The sequence below is a fragment of the Podarcis muralis genome, chromosome Z (assembly GCF_964188315.1).
Source record: "Podarcis muralis chromosome Z, rPodMur119.hap1.1, whole genome shotgun sequence".
Classification (NCBI taxonomy): Eukaryota; Metazoa; Chordata; class Lepidosauria; order Squamata; family Lacertidae; genus Podarcis; species Podarcis muralis.
In genome coordinates, this window is record NC_135673.1 from 48697625 (window position 1) to 48719842 (window position 22218).

Genomic DNA, 22218 nt, shown 5'->3' on the forward strand with positions numbered 1-22218 from the left:
ACAAAGTTCTATTTTGCTCTTTGGGTCATAAGGAAAAAATTTAATAAAAACATTTAAAAAGCAAAGCCTTGTGAATCTTTCTCCCCCTCTGCATCTGCAGCAGGACAATTTTTAACTGGTTTTATCTGTGGAATTGGTTTTAATGATATTGCATTTTATATTGAATTGCTTATAAATCTTTTACATGGGGAGCTGTACTTATTTGTTTTATAACCGTGCATTTTTTAAATCGTTGCAACCCACCCTGGGTGAAGGGTGAGTAAGAAATCAAATCAAATGAATGAAATGGATAGCAAATGGCCTTTCCCCCCAATAGGCAGAAGGTCCACGCAACAGCTGCAAAGCAGGCAGAAATTCAACAGGAAAAGCTTGTCACGGGAAATGTTTCTCCTGCTCAGTTTGCAGGGAAAGGAGGCAGGTTTCCTCCTAACACCAACAACCCATTTGGGACTTGGGCCACCTTCACAGCATGCATTTAAAACACTATTTTAAACAGCTGTGGCTCCCCCCCAAAGAATCCTTGGAGCCGCAGTTTGAAAGGGGTGCTGGGAGTTATCAGGAGACCTCTCCATTCCTCCTCACAGAGCCACAATTCCCAGAATTCCCTGGGAATAGGGACTGATTCTTAAACCACTCTGGGTTTAGCACAGTGGGAATAGAGGACACGCCTTCCGTTCAGATCTTCAAGAAGAAGCACACATAAAATAAATTAAAGCAAAACATTTTTCTGATATGAACTTATTTTGGAAAGAATGCTTCCGTTTCCTTTTCAACAGGAACTGGTTTAAGGAGGGGCGAGGGGAAGACCAGCTGTTTGCACATATATAACCCTTTTGCTTTTTAATGCCTTGCACATACAAAAACATTGGAGGGCTGCTTGTTGAAGTTTTGCTTAATACTCCTCTCCCCCCTGTGTCACATGTCAGGCACAGTTCACACCATGCCTCAGTACTCTTAAGGCAAAGCGCCCTGTGAGGAATCAGAAACTGGTTTGCTCCAACCAAGGACAGGGGCTTGGGTTTCTTACAAAGCACTTGATCTGCCCTGTCGCCCAAGGTGAGAAGGCAGGATCTCATTCATTACAGCCTCTGTTTCTGCAGGGATGGATTTCTAAATCACAATGCCCCTTTCCCCAGGGAGCCGACGGACGTGGTGCACGGCCAGATCTTAAGACTGCGCAGAGGCAGCCCAAGGTCCCCCAACTTCACATCGTGAAGTTACCGTATTTTTCGCCCCATAGGACGCAACGGCCCATAAGGCGCACCTAGTTTTTTGGGGGGAAATAAAGGGGGGGAATAAAGGGGGGAATTATTTTCCCCCCAGGGCGGCCCGAGCTTCCCCCGACCCCAGCCCCCAGAACAGGCAGCTCTCCGCAAGCCGTGGGAGCCCAGCACCGGGCTCCCACGGCTTGCGGAGAGCTGCGCGAAGTTTGAAGCCTGGGCGCGCTGAGCTCAGTGCACCCCAGGCTTCGGCATGCAGGCAACTCTCCACAAACCGTGGGAGCCCAGCGCCGGGCTCCCACAGCTTGCGGAGAGCTGCGCGAAGCCTGGAGAGCGAGAGGGGTCGGTGCGCACCGACCCCTCTCGCTCTCCAGGCTTCAGCGAAAGCCTGTATTTGCCCCATAGGACACACACACATTTCCCCTTCATTTTTGGAGGGGGAAAAGTGCGTCCTATAGGGCGAAAAATACGGTAACTTCTGTCCCCTAATCTGCGGGATCCTTTAACTCAATCCTTTGCAACGGTGTAGAAGTAACGCTAATATTATTGAGTTAAGATCTATTTGTCACAACACTGCTAGCATAAATAAATTGGAGGGGAAATTGAACTGTTAAGCACCGACTTGAAAGAAGTGAAAGACGAGGTAACCACGCATGATACAAGCTTGGCACAGCTGGAGACTGTTAGAGTGCCAGACTTGGAACGGTTACAGTACGAAATTGGTAATGTGATCGCCTTTCTTCAGCTGAAGGAGAAAGAATCATATTTGAAATTGAGGGGGGGGCGCTTATATGGAAGAAGAAAAACTCAGAAAATCTTTGATAGGATACTTTGTGGAATGCTGGGATCTGAAAAAAGAGGAACTGGAAGCTTGGGTAGAGAAAGCGTTTAGATTTGGCCCCAAAAAGGAGACTAAATAACTTATGACTGTATTGTGGTTTTTAAGACCAGGGAACAAAGGGACATTATTTTGGGACACCACTATAAAAAAGGCCTCAAAATCCAGGACAGAGCAGTGGTGCTCTTTAAAGAGATCCCACGTCAATTTTTGAACCTGAGATCCCAATACAAGGACTTGACAGACATTCTGAGGAGAAAGAACATCTTTTTCAGGTGGGAATTTCCAGAGGGCCTATCCTTCAAATTTGAAGGAAGAAAGCAAAAAATAAAGACTGTGGGAGAAAAGGACAGATTCTTGCAAAAGCACTCGGTAGAACTTGGATTACAAAGCTCACAGCCGCTGGGGGCGGAAGCAGCTTCCCCCTAAGTGGACAATATGGTGTTGAGAATTTATTCATGGAATATAAATGGATTGAACTCACCCCAGAAAAGAAGATTTTTTTTTCACATTTTGGAAAAACAGAATTTGGATATAATTTGTTTACAGGAAACTCACATTACAAGACTACATAGAAAAATATTAATAAATAAAAGATTGGGACAAGAATTTATCTCTTCTGACAAAGTTAAAAAAAGAGGAGAGGTTTTCTACATTAAGGAAAAATGGAATCCAAAATTGGCTTTTAAAGATGAGGAAGGAAGAGACATAGCGGTTGAGATTACAGCACAAGGCGAAAAGTATTTGCTACAGTGGTACCTCAGGTTACATATGCTTCAGGTTACATACACTTCAGGTTACAGACTCTGCTAACCCAGAAACTTTGCTTCAGGGTGAGAACAGAAATCGTGCTCCAGCAGCGGGGCGGCAGCAGGAGGCCCCATTAGCTAAAGTGGTGCTTCAGGTTAAGAACAGTTTCAGGTTAAGAACGGACCTCTGGAACGAATTAAGTTCTTAACCCGAGGTACCACTGTATTAGGAATCTGTGCACCTAATGATGGCAAAATGGAATTTTTTAAGAATTTGGAAACAAGCCTCATGGATTATATGGATTACAAATTAATATGGATGGGGGATCCCATATGGATGGGAGTTGCATCTACCTTGATGGACACAACTCAAAGATCAAACATATCGAACTCTGGCAGATTACCTAAAACTTTTTTTGATTTAACAGATAAATTTGACGTCAGATATATGGAGAATTAGAAATCCAATGGAAAAAGATTTCACTTTTTTCTCAGATGCAAACCAAGTAGTTTCGAGAAAAGACTATTTATGGATTTAATTCCTAAAGTAACTAAAATAGAAAATTTGCCCTAAAACTTGCTCTGACCACAATGCAGTTTCTATGGACTTGAAAATGTTTGTACAGGGTTCCTTCAGATGGAGAATGAATGATGATTTGTTGAGAGGTACTGTAATTGTGAATAAAGCCCAAAAAACCCTAAAGGATTATTTTGAACTTAATATGAACCAAGGAATGGAAACAAGGGTTATTTGGGAGGCCAGCAAAGCTGTAATGAGAGGGTTTCTGATACAACAAAATTCAATTAGGAGAAAGTCACAAAATGACAGAAAAGATAAAATCATGAAACAACTAAAAGACAAAGAGAAGAAGCTCAGAGGAAACCCAAAGAACTTGCAGATTCAAAAAGAAATTAAAGCTTTACAGGTCCAATATTCACAGTTAGTAAACCAAGAAATAGAATGGAAGTTAAAAAGGATGAGAAAAAGAAATTTTGAATCTGCAAATAAATGTGGGAAATTATTAGCCTGGCAACTAAAGAAGAGACAAAAGCAAAGTACTATCACAAACATTGTAACTGAAGAAAAATCTGTAGAGAACCCTGTAGACATAAGAAAATGTTTTTACAAGTATTATGAACAACTGTACAGTGGTACTTCGGGTTAAGTACTTAATTTGTTCTGGAGGTCCGTACTTAACCTGAAACTGTTCTTAACCTGAAGTACCACTTTAGCTAATGGGGCCTGCTGCTGCGCCGCCGGAGCACGATTTCTGTTCTCATCCTGAAGCAAAGTTCTTAACCTGAAGCACTATTTCTGGGTTAGCGGAGTCTGTAACCTGAAGCGTCTGTACCCTGAAGCGTATGTAACCTGAGGTACCACTGTATAAAAAGGACAAAGAGGATTTGGTTAAAATTGAGCAATTTATCAAGATTAATGGTTTGCAGCAGATTCTGGGAGATAAAAAGATCCTACTAAAAGGATTAATAACAAGACAGGAAGTGGAACAAGCGATAAATTCAATGCAACTTGGCAAGGCACCAGGACCCGATCGTCTATCAGCAAAATATTATAAGACTCTGAAAGACTGGCTTATTCAACCCCTGGTAGAAGTATCTAATTTGATTTTGCGAGGGGGCAAAGCACCTGAAACCTGGAAAGAAGCTTCTATTACTCTGATTCCCAAACAGGGCCAAGATAGATCCAATGTCAAAAATTACAGACCAATTTCCTTACTCAATGTGGATTACAAAACTTTTGCAAATATATTGGCTAACAGGCTAAAGAAGGTTCTATCTAAGTATATCCACAAGGACCAGGCAGGATTTCTGACTGGAAGACATATGAAAGATAATATTAGAAATGTGGTGGATATTTTGGAAAAGTTGGAAGCAAGAAAGAGCTGTAAAGCTATGTAAATGTTCATTAATGCAGAGAAGGCCTTTGACAATGTATCTTGGAGTTTTATGTTACATAATTTTGAGAGTATAGGGATTGGCCAAGATTTTTAAATTGTATTTAAGCGATCTATCAGGAACAAAAAGCTAAAATTATTGTAAATAATGTGGTTTCGGAGGAAATTAGAATACAGAAGGAAACCAGGCAAGGGTGCCCACTTTCCCCTCTGCTGTTTATTTCAGTCCTAGAGGTCTTAGAATCATAGAATCATAGAGTTGGAAGAGACCACAAGGGCCATCGAGTCCAACCCCCTGCCAAGCAGGAAACACCATCAGAGCACTCCTGACATATGGTTGTCAAGCCTCTGCTTAAAGACCTCCAAAGAAGGAGACTCCACCACACTCCTTGGCAGCAAATTCCACTGTCAAACAGCTCTTACTGTCAGGAAGTTCTTCCTAATGTTTAGGTGGAATCTTCTTTCTTGTAGTTTGGATCCATTGCTCCGTGTCCGCTTCTCTGGAGCAGCAGAAAACAACTTTTCTCCCTCCTCTATATGACATCCTTTTATATATTTGAACATGGCTATCATGTCACCCCTTAACCTCCTCTTCTCCAGGCTAAACATGCCCAGCTCCCTTAGCCGTTCCTCATAAGGCATCGTTTCCAGGCCTTTGACCATTTTGGTTGCCCTCCTCTGGACACGTTCCAGTTTGTCAGTGTCCTTCTTGAACTGTGGTGCCCAGAACTGGACACAGTACTCCAGGTGAGGTCTGACCAGAGCAGAATACAGTGGCACTATTACTTCCCTTGATCTAGATGCTATACTCCTATTGATGCAGCCCAGAATTGCATTGGCTTTTTTAGCTGCCGCGTCACACTGTTGGCTCATGTCAAGTTTGTGGTCAACCAAGACTCCTAGATCCTTTTCACATGTACTGCTCTCAAGCCAGGTGTCCCCCATCTTGTATTTCTGCCTCTCATTTTTTTTGCCCAAGTGCAATACTTTACATTTCTCCCTGTTAAAGTTCATCTTGCTTGTTTTGGCCCAGTTCTCTAATCTGTCAAGGTCGTTTTGAAGTGTGATCCTGTCCTCTGGGGTGTTAGCCACCCCTCCCAGTTTGGTGTCATCTGCAAATTTGATCAGGATGCCCTTGAGTCCATCATCTAAGTCGTTGATAAAGATGTTGAATAAGACCAGGCCCAAGACAGAACCCTGTGGCACCCCACTAGTCACTCTTCTCCAGGATGAAGAGGAACCATTGATGAGCACCCTTTGGGTTCGGTCAGTCAGCCAGTTACAAATCCACTGAGTGGTAGCATAGCCAAGACCGCATTTTACCAGCTTCTTTACAAGAATATCATGGGGCACCTTGTCAAATGCCTTGCTGAAATCAAGGTAGGCTACATCCACTGCATTCCCTTCATCTACCAGGCTTGTAATTCTGTCAAAAAACGAGATCAGGTTAGTCTGGCATGACTTATTTTTCAGAAATCCATGCTGACTATTGGTGATCACAGCATTCCTTTCTAGGTGCTCACAGACTGTTTGCTTAATGATCTGCTCCAGAATCTTCCCTGGTATTGATGTCAGACTGACTGGGTGATAATTATTTGGGTCCTCTCTTTTCCCCTTTTTGAAAATAGGGACAACATTTGCCCTCCTCCAGTCTGCCGGGACTTCGCCTGTTCTCCAGGAATTCTCAAAGATGACTGCCAGTGGTTCTGAAATCACATCTGCCAGTTCTTTTAATACTCTTGGATGCAGTTCATCTGGCCCTGGAGACTTGAATACATCTAAACTAGCCAAGTATTCTTGTACTATCTCCTTAGTTATTCTGGGCTGTGTTTCCTCTGCTGAATCATTTGCTCCAAATTCTTCAGGTCGGGCATTGTTTTCTTTATCGGAGAAGACTGAGGCAAAGAAGGCATTCAGGAGTTCAGCCCTTTCTGTGTCCCCTGTTTGCATTTCACCATCTTCTCCTCTGAGTGACCCCACTGTTTCTTTGTTCTTCCTTTTGCTACGAACATACCCATAAAAGCCTTTTTTGTTGCTTTTAACCTCTCTAGCAAGCCTGAGTTCATTCTGTGCTTTAGCTTTTCTGACTTTGTGTCTACACGTGCTGGCTATTTGTTTGAATTCCTCTTTGGTGGTTTCCCCCCTTTTCCATTTTTTGTACACATCCTTTTTTAATCTTAACTCAGTTAAAAGTTCTTTAGATAGCCACCCTGGCTTCTTTAGGCACCTTCCATGTTTCTGTCTCATTGGTATTGCCTGAAGTTGTGCTTTTACTATCTCCCTCTTAACAAACTCCCAGCCATCATGAACTCCCTTTCCTTTTAGTATTACTGTCCATGGGATCTCACCCAGCACTTCCCTAAGTTTTATGAAGTCGGCTTTCTTAAAGTCAAGAAATTGAGTCCTAGTATGCTTGGCTGCTCCTTTCCGCTGTATAGTAAACTTCAGAAGAGCATGATCACTCGAGCCTAATGATCCTTCCACTTCTACCAGGTCTTGCTAAGTATGATTAGAAAGGATGAACAAGTTAAAGGTATTACAGTAGGATCTAAACAATATAAATTAAAAGCCTTTGCAGATGACTTAGTATGGTGAAAGAAAATTATTACAAGAAAAGACAGGCCTAGATTTTGTGAAAAAAGTTAAATATTTGGGGGTGAACCTGTCTGGGGAAAATCTGAACTTGTATAATTATGAGAAATTATGGAATGAAATTAAGAGAGATTCAGAGATATGGCCAAGTTTAAAATTAGTGGTTAAGATGAATGTGCTGCCGAAGATTCTCTTTTTGTTTCAAGCCCTCCCAATCATAGATAATGTAAAATGTTTTAAAGATTGGCAGAAAGCTCTATCTAGATTTATCTGGCAGGGGTGAAAACCCAGAATTAAATACAAACTGCTTACAGATACTAAAGAAAGAGGCGGATTCTGCCTGCCAGATTTAAAAATTTATTTTGAAGCAGCAGCGCTCTGCTGGATTAAAGAGTTGATGCCATTAGAAGATACAGACGTACGAGATTTGGAGGGGTTCGACAATGTGTTTGGATGGCATGCATATTTATGGTATGACAAGGTAAAGGCTCATAAAACTTCCAAAAATCATGTAATTAGAAAATCATTATATAATGTATGGATAAAATATAAAGACCTTTTAGAAAGAAAGATGCCCAGATGGTTTTCACCAATGGAAGCAAAGGCCCAGAAAAAATTAAATATGGATATCAAATGGTTGAGATATTCTGATTTGTTACTGGAAGATAATGAAGGATATAAATTAAAATCATTTGATCAAGTTAAGGATAAATTAAATTGGTTACACTATCACCAGATTAATGAATGATACAAATTGAATAAGTAAAATGGTTTTGAGTCTGAAAAATCTAAGTTGGAGGTGGAGTTGTTGGATACTAAAGGTAAAAACTTGTCTAAAATGTACAAATTATTGGTGGAGTGGCATACAGAAGATGAACATGTTAAATCAGTAATGATAGACTGGGCAAGGGATGTAGGACACAACATAATGTTTGAGGATTGGAAAAGATTGTGGAAAAAAGGGGTCAAGTTCACTGCATGTGCACTGCTAAAGGAAAATATAATGAAAATGATATTTGACTCCTGTTAAATTAGCAAAGATATATCATAACTGTGATAATTTATGTTGGAAATGTAAAGAAAAGGAAGGTACTTTCTATCACATGTGGTGGACTTGCCCCAAGGTGAAAGACTTCTGGGAAAAGATTTATAATGAATTGAAAAAAATGTTAAAATATACATTTATAAAGAAACCAGAGGTTGGGAAATGCCCAAAAGGGGTGTTAAATTATTTTTGTATGCCAGAACGGCTGCTTGAATTTTATTAGCGAACAAGTGGAAAACGCAAGAATTACCTACGGTGGAAGAATGGCAGATGAAGATGATGGAGTTTTTGGAGCTAGCCGACCTAACCGGAAGAGTCTGTGACCAGAAGGAGGAGTAGTATCAGGAAGAATGGACAAAATTTTATGATTCTTTAGTTAAACATGTAAAATTAAATTAATTGGAAACAGCTTGCAGATATTTAATTGGCTTAGGATTTTATACAAGTTAAGTGATGAATTAATATGTTTAATTTTAAAATTAAAAGATATAAGGATGTTAATGTTTAAGTTAAATTTCATAAGAACTTTGATTTGGAAAACCGTTAAAAGAATGTGCATGGAAATTCAACCAAGGGGAAGCGAGGAAGTCACTTAACAATGTTAATAAGTGTAATTTTAATAAGGTTATGATCTATGTTTTTGTTTATATGTCTGTTTTGTTGATAATTTTGTGAAAATTAATAAATATTTTTTTTTAAAAAAAAGATCTATTTGTCTGGAGTCCAGAGGGCCAAGAATTGAAATAAGGTTTTAGTCTTATCCATCACTAACCTGCCCTGCATAACTCTCACACAGCAATTACGTTTTTGGAAACATTGAACAGCCTACTTTTTTCCACATTTCATTCTTTAGTGCTGGGGACAACACACTCCTAGGAGAGCCTGGGTACTAAATTTAGGGCAGCAAAAATCATTGACCATCCTGACTCCCTGACTTGCTGAGCCTCAAATCATGGCCACGATGGGTGAAAAAGAGCCAAGTCCTGCACTTCAGGTAAAGAGCAGCACTTCACAGGTGAAATGTTTCTGTACAATTTCATAACTTGGAAATAGGATTTCTGCACATAAACAGTCGCTTATGGAAGGAAGGGTATTCATAGCTACCAGTCCTGATGGTTGCAGCATCTCTGGGGCAGGGAATCATTTTCAGCCTGAGGAAGACACATGCCAGAGGCGAAGTGGGCAGAGCAATAAATGCGGATGTTTCCTTTGTATAATAGACTAGTTTCTACGCAGCTTTCAATCCTCTGTCCAAGTGAGCAAGAGGCATTACCAGACTGTCCCAGCAAGTCCTTCTGGTGTGTGTTTTTAAAGAGAGAATCACTTTTTTGCAGACACTGAGCTGGTTCTCTATTCTCACCAACCATGAACTGTCACCAAGGTTTGTTCTCTGCTACAGATCATGGCTAGCAAGGAGAGCTTAACCACGAGTTCCAGTCAAGATGATATGCTAAGCCAAATCCTGGTTTAATGCAGCATGGCTCACGCATGTGAGGTGTGGGTGTGGAATACTAGATAGGAGCAGAGCAGCCACCAGCTTTCACCAGAAGGCTGCATAATTGCATGGTCTCAGTAAGCCAAGATTTGGCATAGCATGTCATGCAAACAAGATCACGGGTTACATGCACTTTTGGGGATTGTTCAAATCCTCTCTCTCTCTCTCTCTCTGTGTGTGTGTGTGTGTGTGTGTGTGTGAATTTCTATTTTGTGCTCTGGAACACCTTCTAACAGTGCTGTTCTATGCATGCTGACTCTGCTTAAGGTGGCTGTCTTACACGTAGAGAGGGAAGTGCATTCAGCACCTTGCGGCTTACTTTTAAAACCCTAAAAGTCTTTGAGAGTAAAATATTTGCAGGAACCACATCTTCCCTATAAAACTGTCCCTCCTGCTCTAAGTGGAGCAAACGAGGCTCTCCTGCTGGTTCCTCCTCAGTATGAGGTGTGTTGTTTGGAAGCCCAGGAAAGGGCCTTTTCAGTGGTGCCTCCTCATATATGTATCTTCTTTCATAAATGTGTGTGTCTGGCCCCAGCTCTCCATAGTTTTAGGCAGCTAGTTTTTTTGCAAGAGTATGGAGGGATCTGTCTGCCTGTTGCTATTTGTAATCCTGTTTTAGTGTTCTGTTATGTATTTTAAAAGGATTTTGCTATTTTACATATTTTCATCTATTTGTTTGCTGTGGCTTGTGCAAAAGGCAGTGTATAAATTACCTAAATAAATTACTCTAGAGTAAGAGGACACTGTAAAGGAGTAATGCACACTGTAGGTTTTTCTTCCACTCACTTAGCTCCCTCTCGTGCCACAACACATTGTTTTTACCAAGTTAGCGTACCAAAGATCACTTGCAAAACTTCTTGCCAATAAAACCTAAAAGTATACATGATATCTGTGCCAGAACTGCACCTAGCCACGTGGTGCTATTAGGCTTCTGGATACAAATTGTTCTGTTTTGTGTTCTACACAAGGGTGTGTTAAAGAAAAAGTGGGTGGGGGGGAGGAGGAGAGAGAAATTCCTGCTACAAATAGAGGGGGCTTACTTTTCCAACTGCAAGTCAAAGGCTATCTGTAATAAAATGAAAGGAACACGCTGTACTGGAGTGTGTGTGTGTGTGAGAGAGAGAGAGAAAGAGAGAGAGAGAGAGAGAGAGAGAGAGAGAGAGTCAGATTTATGCGTCGCCTGAACAGAACAACATTCACAGATTGGTTGCATGGAAAAAACACAACTACTTCTGCCCTAAAACAGACTGGGAACAGGAAGTGAAAAGGAATTAGCCAGCCCTGGCTCTCGTGTTAAGGCTGAGAGCAGTGAAAACAGTGTTTCCTCTTCTCGCTTGCCTTTGTTCAAGAGCTCTCATATATATATATATATATATATATATATATATATATATATATATATATGTGTGTGTGTGTGTGTGTGTACAGTCATACCTCGGGTTGAATGTGCTTCTGGAGGAGTGCGTTCGAGTTGCGCTCCGCGGCCACCCGGAAGTAACGGAGTGTGTTACTTCCAGGTTTCGCCGCTTGCGCATGCACAGACGCTCAAAATGACGTCACGCGCATGCGCATACGTGCCGTCGCTAGTTACATTTGCTTCTATATGTGAACGGGGCTCCGGAACAGATCCTGTTCACATCTAGAGGTACCACTCTCTCTCTCTCTCTCTGTGTGTACACACACACACACACACACACACACACACACACACACACATATATATATATATGGCCCCCATTCTGCTTAGCAGCAAATTCCAGAGGAGAACAGGGACAGACTGTCATGAGAACAGGGACAGACTGAACAAATATGCTCTGGAGAGGAACAGAGCAACCCCAGGGAGCGAATGACCACTCAGGACGAATGACCACTGCCAGAAATCTACAACACTTTCCGAAGCTGAAGCCCGTAGCACATGCTTGCCACATATGTGCAGTATTCTGCACGAGGGTTTCAGAGCTGCCATTTTTCCCAATCGCTGTTCACACAGATGCAGGCTCCTCCTCAGTTTCCAGAAAATCTGCTCTGCAATGTATTGCATATTTTATATAAAGTGGTTTTCTCTAATGCTTCGCTTTTCTGCTTCAGGTCAGCCTGAATACGCGGGTCAGAAAGTGGAGGCAAGATGTTGGACTCCCATCTCATCTGCCTGAATTTTGCCACCTCCTAGCTCTGCCAAAGAACTGCTGACGTTCAGAGATTTGCATCTCCATTTAAGACACCCTCCTTTGGGGCTCGTGTTGCCATCGCTGCCCCACTCCAAGGCTCTGACTTGTCTCCAAATGCCCCCTGGGGAAGAGTTGGCGGTGGGTTTCTCGTTTTGCCGCGCCAAGAACAGAACAGTAAACAGCAGTCGGCAAAAGGCAGGCTGGTTAGGCGCCAAAACTCCCAACTCTTTCTCCTTTAAAAAAAAGAGGAGTGAGTGAAAGAGAAGGCCTTGCCTTAGAAAGGCCGCCAGCCGGCCCTCGATCATGAGGCTGTTTTCAGAGCTGAACAGAGATCTTATTGACACAGCTTAGGCCCTTCTGCAAGACACAGGACAACAGATTGGATTACACATACTCACACTTGGCCTCATTTTAGACACCGAAAGGGCTCTGGAATACGGTAGCCAAACCCTGCAGGAGTCAAGTATGTGTGGTTAACGGGGGGAGGGTGGGGACCCTGTTCAGCCCCAAAACCATGCTTCTCCAAGAGACTCACCAAAAGCAGTAAAAGATGCTTTATTGCAAGGAAACACTTCAGGTGTTGCGGCAGAACACGTTGCTTCTCAACATGAGTGACGTGTCGCCAAACTGTACTGGCACATCACAGGGCAGCCACAGTAGAGTTTGCGTTGACCACTGACCCAAACCTGCCACTTGTTGTACCTTGTTTGGCTGACTCGCTGGGAAATGAGACCTTGGCGTTTCTGCCAAACCATGTTTTTCTTTAAAAAATTGGCTAATTTTTAAAAGTATGATGAGAGTAAGTTGAGCCGGAATTCCTGATGTGTCAAACATGTTGCGCATCCTTGCCCTGAAAAAAATAATGAATATGTATAGCCAAACAATATATTTTTTGTTTCAAAGCAAGGAAGAGCAGTTTGCTTAAGACATCAGGAATGGGTGATTTTCCCCTTGCTTGCACCAGAGAGAAGACAGGAAATGCCCAATAAGACTTTACCCTAAAAACCTGGCTTGGAAATCTTGCTCATTTATTTTCCTTATCGATTTAATGAACTGGCCGTGGCTGCCACACTTTTTCTGCCCTCTGGCGCTGGGAGACAGGGCAGCCTGGGGGCAGGTGCCTCTCCGAAGGTCACACAGAAGCTGCCAACATTCTTCCTACTCCCACATTAAGCAATAAGCCCTCAATGGTGCTTCTAACCCAGCAATGCGCCCCCGTGGCCACACAACAAAAACAGCGGATTACTTAGATATCTCAAGTTACCACATAACTTGTCTTATCTGGGCAATGTAAGCCAAACCAAGATTAAAAAACAAAATACTGGTAATACAATCAAATCCAGCACTGACCTCTATATACCGTAAAATGGTGTGTAAAATCTAACACCAGCCACAGTTAAATGTAGGAAGAGCAGAAACAAACCCAGTGGGGCTTAAGAGCAGGCATCTATTATAAAAGCAAAGACTAACAAGTATATTAAAAATAATGCCAGTCATCTTAATGGTTTCTAAAGTGTGCTGCGATGACGTGAAAAGGCCTGGCAGAATAAAACAAGTCTTTGCCTGGTGGCAAAAGGACATTTAACGCAACCAGGAGTCGGAACTAAACAGCAAAAAATAAAAGGGGGGATGAAAGAGGAGAGCTTTCCTGTGTGCTGACAGCTGTGCCACTGAAGGCAACACCTTCATGGCGTGGGATTTGGTGAGCTGACCTCTACCGAGTCAGACCTTTGGTCCATGTAGCTCAGCACTGTCCACACTGACAACTGCCCAGAGTTTCAGGCAGGTATATGTCCCAGGAGATGCCGCAGAGGAATGAACCTGGGACCTTCTACATGCCAAGCAGATGCTCTGTGGCTGAGCTATGGCCCCTCCCCATTTAAGTTTCTTGAACATCAACCAAATAGGGAGTTTTGTGGGGATGCTCCCTGCCAGGAGGCATAACACTGAGTGCCAGATCCCACTTCTCTTAGGAAGACAAGCTGGGCTGTCATTGTTAAAGGGCCAGGAGTTCCAAAAGACAACCAGCTGAGAAACATGAACTCAATGTTCACCCATAAGTGATACAAGGAACTGCACATGGTTTTACCCAGTACAGTGGTACCTCAGGTTACAATCACCTTGGGTTACAAATACTTCTGGTTACAGACTCCGCTAACCCAGAAAGATTACCTCAGGTTAAGAACTTTGCTTCAGGATGAGAACAGAAATCGCACAGCAGTGGTGCAGCGGCAGCAGGAGGCCCCATTAGCTAAAGTGGTGCTTCAGGTTAAGAACAGTTTCAGGTTAAGAACGGACCTCCGGAACGAATTAAGTACTTAACCCGAGGTACCACTGTAGTCCTCATTCTTCAGGACCCACCTTTGACCCGATTTTTTAAAACCAAAGATTCCTACTGTTGTGGCCCAACTTGAATCAGGATGCAACCCGGCCGTGAGTCCTGATCCACCAGCTGAAGACTGATGGTTTAATACACATTTCTAGAAGACTGCTTTCAATGTGAGGAGCAAATATAAAAAACAAAGTCCCCACTCATAGAAAACCAGAGAGCAAGGAGAAGGAACCTGTGCAAATCCTTTCACCTGACATGCTACCTTTCTACATTCAAAGATTTGTTTTTGAAGTGAATGCCTCTTCGAAGACAATGGCGACTATGAGGAGAATGTTTTTTATCTAGAAATAAAGCAAGCATGCTCCTTCTAATGCTATATATATTGCCCACACAGATTTTACACTTTAATTAATGTATTAAACGGATCTTCTCTAAAAATAAAAAAATCAAGCTTCAGCCTTGTAAAATAATCTTCACCCTCAGCTTGTGAACATCTCAGGAGAATCAGGATGGTCAGCGGCCAGGGTCAGAATGCTTTTGGGCAAGACGGATCCTTGGCCCAGCCCAGCAGAGCCCTCCTCATGAGCAAGAGAATTTGAACAGGGCAAGACTGTACACAAATGATGGATACAGCATCTTTCCGCTTTGCCTTTTGGCCAGGAAGACTTAGCTGCAATGACTACCCTGAGACACACTTGGACGCTGCTCCAAATACTGAGCCTGATGCACACCGTGTCTGGCTGGATGTAAGGCACCCACAGGCCAGTACCGGGGAGGTCTGAAACTGCAGAGTAAGGGCAGCTGAAGGAGAAGAGAAGCTGAGCTTTGAATGCCTCAACCCAAACCAGCAACTTCACCAGGCAAATTCTGCCCTCAGGAAGAAGCCACATTCCTGATCTCAGCAGTGCTGGTCAGCAGAAAACAAAAACTGGTGCAATTTTGAGAGCCATCTGAGTGGTAACTATGGTATAGTATTGTAAATAATAATACAGGATAGTTTCTATTTGTTATTATGGTTATGTATTTTTGTGTTTTCATATTGCAAACTGCCCCAAATGGAGGGCAGTACAGAAAATAAAATAAAATAATGGTAATAATAATAATAATAATAAATAAATAAAAAATACTGTATTTATCAGAACAGAAACTTCCCACAACTTCCATATAATGCTCAGGTGGTTAAGTTCATGTGGTGGCTACCCATCTTCTGCTTAGTCTATTTTCAAACAACCCCCCACCCCACAATGCCATGCAAACTAACCAGTTTGACCAGTGAGGTGAGGTCACAAAGTGAAGTCAGTAAGAGCAGCACTGGCTGCCCCTGCTCCCAATGGGCAGAGCGTTTTGCCCCATTGCAGTGTCCCTAAGCTGAATCATTGCCAAACTCAGGGAGGCCTGCATGCATTTCACAGGATGCCAAAGTACTGTAGCTTCCCTCCAACAGCCCCTCCACGCCCTGCTCCTGTCTGGAGAAGAAAGCTGTGGCTTACATCCCCCTAATTGTCTTCATTAGGTTGATATTCAAAGACATACCATACTCTCACTGTTGCCTCTTTCAGGACGTTGTATGTTGCTCTCTATTCCTTAGCAGCTGACACTGTCCCATTACCAGTGTTTCCCTTGAGACGAGGATGAGGAATCTGTGGAGCTCTGGGCGCTAAAGGTTAAGTGACCCCTGACCATTAGGTCCAGTCGTGACCGACTCTGGGGTTGTGGCGCTCATCTCGCTTTACTGGCCGAGGGAGCCGGTGGACAGCTTCCGGGTCATGTGGCCAGCATGACTAAGCCGCTTCTGGCGAACCAGAGCAGCACACGGAAACGCCGTTTACCTTCCCGCCGGAGCTGTACCTATTTATCTACTTGCACTTTGATGTGCTTTCGAACTGCTAGGTTGGCAGGAGCAGGGACCGAGCAACGGGAGCTCACCCCATCGCAGGGATTCGAACCGCCGACCTTTCAACCGGCAAGTCCTAGACTCTGTGGTTTAACCCACAAATCCCGTCAGCTCCAACCAAGAGTGCCAAGGGTCAGAGATGAGGAGAGCTGGATGCCAGCAACACCTGGCGAGCCACAGATCACCTGCCTCGTTAGCTTTTAAACTTTTGGATAATATGCCTCCCCACTGGTGATTTTCGCCATCTGGTGGGAAGCCCCTGATTCATCAGCACAACTGATTCACCAAGAAAGAGCAGGGGTGATGGGAAGGAGGGAGTCGGACACTCCTCCAGCTGGTCATGTGAACATGATCCATGGTGGTTAATATTCCACCTTGAGCCAGATACAGAAATGATAGGTTTCCCTGACCCCAAAGGCAAGAAAGTCCTGTTGATAAGGGAAGGTGATTCAGGAACAAAACACAAAGTACCGGTAGCTACTTATGCATTCCCCAAAGGGACATAAGATTGTTTTTCTGCTGAAATTATAGTAACCATTTCTAGATTTGTAGCCATACATACAAACTAGAATAAACATACCCCAGTGAAGATAACTGACCAGGTGGCTTGTGCTTGACTCTGCTTTGCCTGGTGTCCATGTACTAAATTTAATAAATTTCAATATATTTTAAATATATTTAACAAGCAATAGTTAATAAACACTGGGGAAGGGGGACTTACAAGGAGAGCCTGGCTAGCTCAAGGCAAGTTTTTTTGGTGGCAGGAGTGGGGGGGGGGGAGGTTTTTCTTTTTAAACAGGTTTTCACTGTTACTTTAGCATTGCAGATGATTTTATTGGAGCGTTCCTGCACATCTTCCTTCCTGCCATTATGGCCGTTTTGTTTCAGTTGAACATGTGTCTTATTATTTTTAAATGTTTGAAGTGTGTGTGTGTGTGCGCGCGTGCGTGCGTGTTTGAGATTTACTACGCTGATTTCTAAAGTGGCCTTGTGACTCAGATCAGTGGGAAAATATAAGCTAAGAAATTTAGAGATGTTTAATCCTGTCTGAATTTCTTAGCTTATATTTTCAGACAGGATTGATGGAAGTCAAAAATTTGAATAAGATGTAAAAGTATGTTTAATTACTATTGAAAATTGTATGTTAAAAAACCTAATAAAATATATATATAATGTGTGTGTGTGTGTGAAATTCAGAGATGTTGGGAGAGGGGAATACTGCATCCCAAAACAGAGTAAAACGCAAAAATGCTTTCCCGCTACCCTTAGAAAAGAAGAGACACGCACCACACATTCTGCCCATTATTTCAAAATATTTCATCATTCTGCAAGGAAGGAAGCAGGCATTCCGACTGTAGCAAAGAATACTAAACTCACTCCTACAGGAGCCGACCTGGATGGACCAGACATGCCAAGGAGAGGACTATCTATGGCCACCAGCCAGGATGGTTAAGCTCTGTCTCCTCAACTGGAGGCAGCAATGCTTCTGAACACCCCTTGCAGGAAACCACGGGAAGAGCTCTTCTTTTGCCCTTTTCCGCTCTAATCCTGCTTACTGATTTCCCACAATGGGGATCTTGTTGGCTTCTGTGAGAACAGGATGCTGGAGGGGTGGGCCTGATCCAGCAGGTGCTGGGGAAATTTATCAAGGGTTCATTGTAGTTGGGGTTCCCCAAAGGAACACCAAATGGGCACAGGCTTTAAGTAGAATAAAAATGGTTAGGCCTCTACAGACGTACATGGGAGCCAGTCTTCTGAAAAATCAGAGGCAGACTGCAATCTTAGCACTGCTCTCAACATCACCTCTCATACACGAGTACAAAATACCTCCATCAGTTTCAGCAATTACAGCAATCATTCCCCTTGCAGTTACAACACTCTGTCATCGTTCTTAAAGCACCCAGAGATCCGTTGGCTCTTCTGACCAGCCCATCCCATTCTTCCCATTGCTGTGTCTTTCTTAGTTGTCTTCTGACTAATTGCTCTGGGTATTAGTGGTCTGCCATTGTCTGCTTTCAGTTATCTCTGTTGATATTTTTTTAATTTTTTAATTTTGCTTTAAACAAATACAGATAAATATAAACAACCAAAATTACAAAAGAAAAATCCTTAATAATAATAAAAATAATAGACAAAGCTAAAAAAAAACTACAATAAAATCAAAGTACATGGCATAGAACATAAGCCATTATGGGAAAGAAAAAGAAAAAAAAGGAAAGAAGAAGGAGAAGGAAGAATGAAAAAAAAAGGAGGAAAGAAAAACAGAAAGAGGGGGGGAAAAGGGGGGGGGGGAATGAGCCAAAACACAAGAAGGCTCATCTATTTCTGTTTTCTTCTTGACTTGGGTTTAGTGCTATTGTTATGCTTTTTAGTGTTATCCTAGCATTTTGTTCTCATATCTTATCAGTTTACGTTCTGTTCCTTCCATGTGCTAGGAATTGTTGGGCAGCGCAGTCTTGCCCATACTTCTTACCTAAGGACAGTCTGCTTGCTCTGTTAGGAACGGTTTAGAAAAGCTCATACAGAGATTTCAGACTACACAGCTCTAACTGCACAAAACAAATTAAGAGATGGAATAAAGTGGGGAGTCTCTTCTACAAAGGCACATTTTATGTTCTCAACTCCTAAAACTACGTTAAACTCTCACTCCTAAAATCCTGAAAGGGAGTTCAGCTTCAAACTGTGCAGAAGAATTCATTCTGCTAATTCTCTATTGGTGACCACTACTTGGAAGTAAAACACTCCCTTTTCCTCTGGGGCAGCTGTAGGGCTGTTCCCAGCTGTGTGATAGAGTAACTGCTACCTTTTCCATTTCACTTGCCTTCTGGTCCCACTGCTTACTGATCTTCCCTCGTCCCCAAATATCTGCTCCTATAGGTGTGTGGATATCCTAATGACCAAGTAGGCTGTATTTATTTTAATCCACCCCCCTTTACGTTAATATCCCACCTTTTGTCTATCATGGAACCCAAGGATGTTTGCGTGTGGTTCCCTACGGTCATCCATCAAGACCCAGACCTGCTTAGCTTTAGAAAGGTAGTGACCTCATGCAGCTTGAGGGCACAATTTAATGATGCTGCCTTTGAAATCCAGAGTTCTGTTGGGTGAGGCACACATGAATGAATGAATGAATGAATGAATCAATCAATCAATCAATCAAACAAACAAACAAACAGGCTGCTTTCGATTCAAGGGCTTAGCCCTGTAACAGAAGGCATCGACCTATACCAGAATGCCTCTGAGCAAGTGCAGAGAGCATTTCTGTCACCACTCAGGACTTTCAATCTGTCAATCAACGGATGGATCCCCAGCACCAAAGGCACCCTTCCCAGGCAGACTAACTCCTCTTATTTCCTTATAGAAATTAAGCAGGGTTTACTGACTGCTTTAACCCTCAGGACAGTTCTGTCTGTGATCCAAACCCAGCTGGCTTGCAAGAGATTATGACCTAAAATGAAGTCAAACAGAAGGGAGGGGGGCAGCCCTCCTGAAACTGAAACCCTGAAAGGAGAACAAACTAGTTCCTCATTTAACAAAATCAGAGGAATGTTGCCTGTATATTTCAGCCTCCTATATCTAAGGATCTACAAATACTATGAAATATATATGAGAAAGTGAGGAACCTAGGAAATCAATCCATCAATCTCTTTATTACGCCCCACGGCCATGAACCTGGGAATTATGCTTCATGAAGGTGGGGGAGTGAGACTGCTCCTTTGGCCCTCCCCCAGGCCAGATCCGTCCCTTTGCTTCTTCCTCCCACCCCGCTCTGGTGCCAGTGACAGGCGCCGCGCCGCCCCACCTCCTCCCGTCCAGTCGTGAGTCAGCAGCCAGGAGTAGGTGCCCAAGGTCTCCCCCACCCCCCACCCCGACGGCCTGGCGGGAGCTGTCATCGTAGGAGGGAAGGAGGCGACAGGTCCCTCCGAGGACTGCGGCGCAGGGCGCACGCACGCATAATCCCACCACGGCGCGCCGCCTCTTCTCTTGCCACGGGGTGCGGGGCGGGGGGCAGCGCTGCGAAGCGGCCGCCTGGCCGATCCCGTGAACTCCTCGCACGTGGGAACGCGGAGGGCGGGGAGAGAGGCGAAGGAGCCACAACGCCAATTTCCAGCGCGCTCCAGCCCCTTTGTTTCCAGGCAGACTACAGTGCGGCGGTGGCAAGAGCCGGCAATTGCGCATGTGTTTGGGATGTTGGTTGGTGGCTGACTGCTGCTTTCGCCTGCTTATCCCTCCCCCCCCCCCTTCTTCCTTAGTCCGCTAAAGGTGCTTAAAAAAGAAAAAAATTATCCACCACCCAGAACTCGAGAGGTTGAGGGTTAGGGGACGACGCTACCAAAAATCGCGCAATGCGCTCCAGCTTATTTATCGATATAAAACCCTCCCCAGAAAAAGATGCTGGTTCGACTTCGTCATCAGTCCCGGGCCTCCATATATTTAGGCTCTTATTTTGTTTGCTGCGCCACGATAACTTCCGAGAAAATCAAACAAAACATGGATCTGGGGATTCTTTTCGATCAGTCAGCTAGTCCTTTTTAATACGGCCGCAGACCCGATAAAACACAGAGAATAAAAAGAGCATTTACAACGTATGGGGGTTGTTTCTTTCTGCATCTTACTGTGCCAAAAAGTTCTTCGTCCAAAAAGCAGGGTTTAAGGTTGCTAATCTATGCAGCAAAGGAGTTTGGGGCTGGCTGGTACTCTCTTGGGGGAGGGGGAGCGGAACTTTTTTTCCTTTTTAGCAGTGAGGAAATCGTGGAAAGCGCCTTGTGAGTTTCACTTACGCCCCAAACATTGACAATTACAAACTGCAGTTATTACCCCCCATCAAGAATGTTGCCAATTGTTTTTCAAAGACCACAGCTACCCGCAATTTAGTCTTGTAAAGAGTTCAGAACAATGTGAACGTCAATCCAACCAACCGTTTGTTTGTTATAAAAAAGATACATAATATAACTATTAATGCTAGTTTGCAAATGCCCTTTCCCAACCTACCAAACGTGGAACTTTACAGTGGTGAGCAAATTCCAAACGAAATAAATAATAACAGTAAGTAATTTTTCAGAAATGTTATTTGTGAAACTTTCTTGTTCTGATGCTTAAAAACAAAACCCCTCAGACACACAAACAAACAAACAAACAAACAAACAAGCAAGCAGAAATAAAATTTCCAGCTCTTAACAACTGCTACTTTAGTTAAAGGAGACGCGCACAGTTTGGAGAGGTTATTATTATTATGTGCAACATATATATCACATTGCCTGCTGTGGACTCCAGAGAACCTCAGGGCGACGTGGAAGGCTCTGGATTCGATTCAGAGAGGACGAGATCAAATGACCGCCTGGAAGCCGAGCGAAAGGGCAAGCCCCAGGCGCCAGGGGCTCCTTCGCAACGGACGTTTCGGGGGAAAAAACAATGTTTCGAAAATAAAAAGGCGAGCCACTCTCGCGGCCAGCGTTGCTTCGCACATTCCAGGAGGCGCAAGAAGACCGGGGGCGGGGAGAGGTTTTTGCTTCGCCGCTTACCTTATGCTGCTTCTGCTTCTCCTCCGCTGCTGCTGCGAGGAAGGGGGTCAGCTCTCCGCGGCAGCGGCCCATAGAGGCATCGGCGGCGGGCCGGAGCGCAAAATACGCGGCGCGCGGCGGCGGCGAGAAGTTTGGGGCGGCTTCCTTGGCTTCGGGCTCTCGCCTAGCATGGGTGTCTCATGCATACCGCCATTTTAAAAAAGGAGGGAGAGAGGGAGGGAGGAAAGGGGGAAGCAGGCAGGCAGGAAAAAAGAAGCGCCAGGCGCCTGGAAAAATCATGAGATCTAGCAGCAAATCAAAGCCCGCCCCGCGAACAGGAGGAGTCCTGCACGGCCGGGCGGGGCAGCGGCAGTAGCGGCTCTCGGGGATGAGATGTCAAGGCGGGAGGGAGGGCGAGGCGAGGCCAGCGCGCCGGCCTCCTCCTGGCGCTGCAGCAGCGGGGATCCGGAC

General features: G+C 43.8%; 1 protein-coding gene across 7 annotated transcripts in view; it reads right to left on the reverse strand.

Annotated features, from left to right (window-relative positions):
* MBNL3 (muscleblind like splicing regulator 3) overlaps positions 1-21903 on the reverse strand; it is a 121399-nt gene extending 99496 nt beyond the window's left edge. For 6 of the 7 annotated variants that reach the window (XR_013391312.1, XR_013391311.1, XM_028714233.2 and 3 more), the window contains exon 1: positions 21769-21903. Coding sequence is in view for 1 of the 7 variants with exons in the window: in XM_028714234.2 (XP_028570067.2) it covers positions 21769-21840 (72 nt within the window). In the remaining 6 variants the exon portion in view is untranslated. The remainder of the gene's footprint in view (positions 1-21768) is intronic. The other variant, XM_028714234.2, reaches the window with a different exon arrangement.
* Positions 21904-22218: the final 315 nt, after the last annotated feature.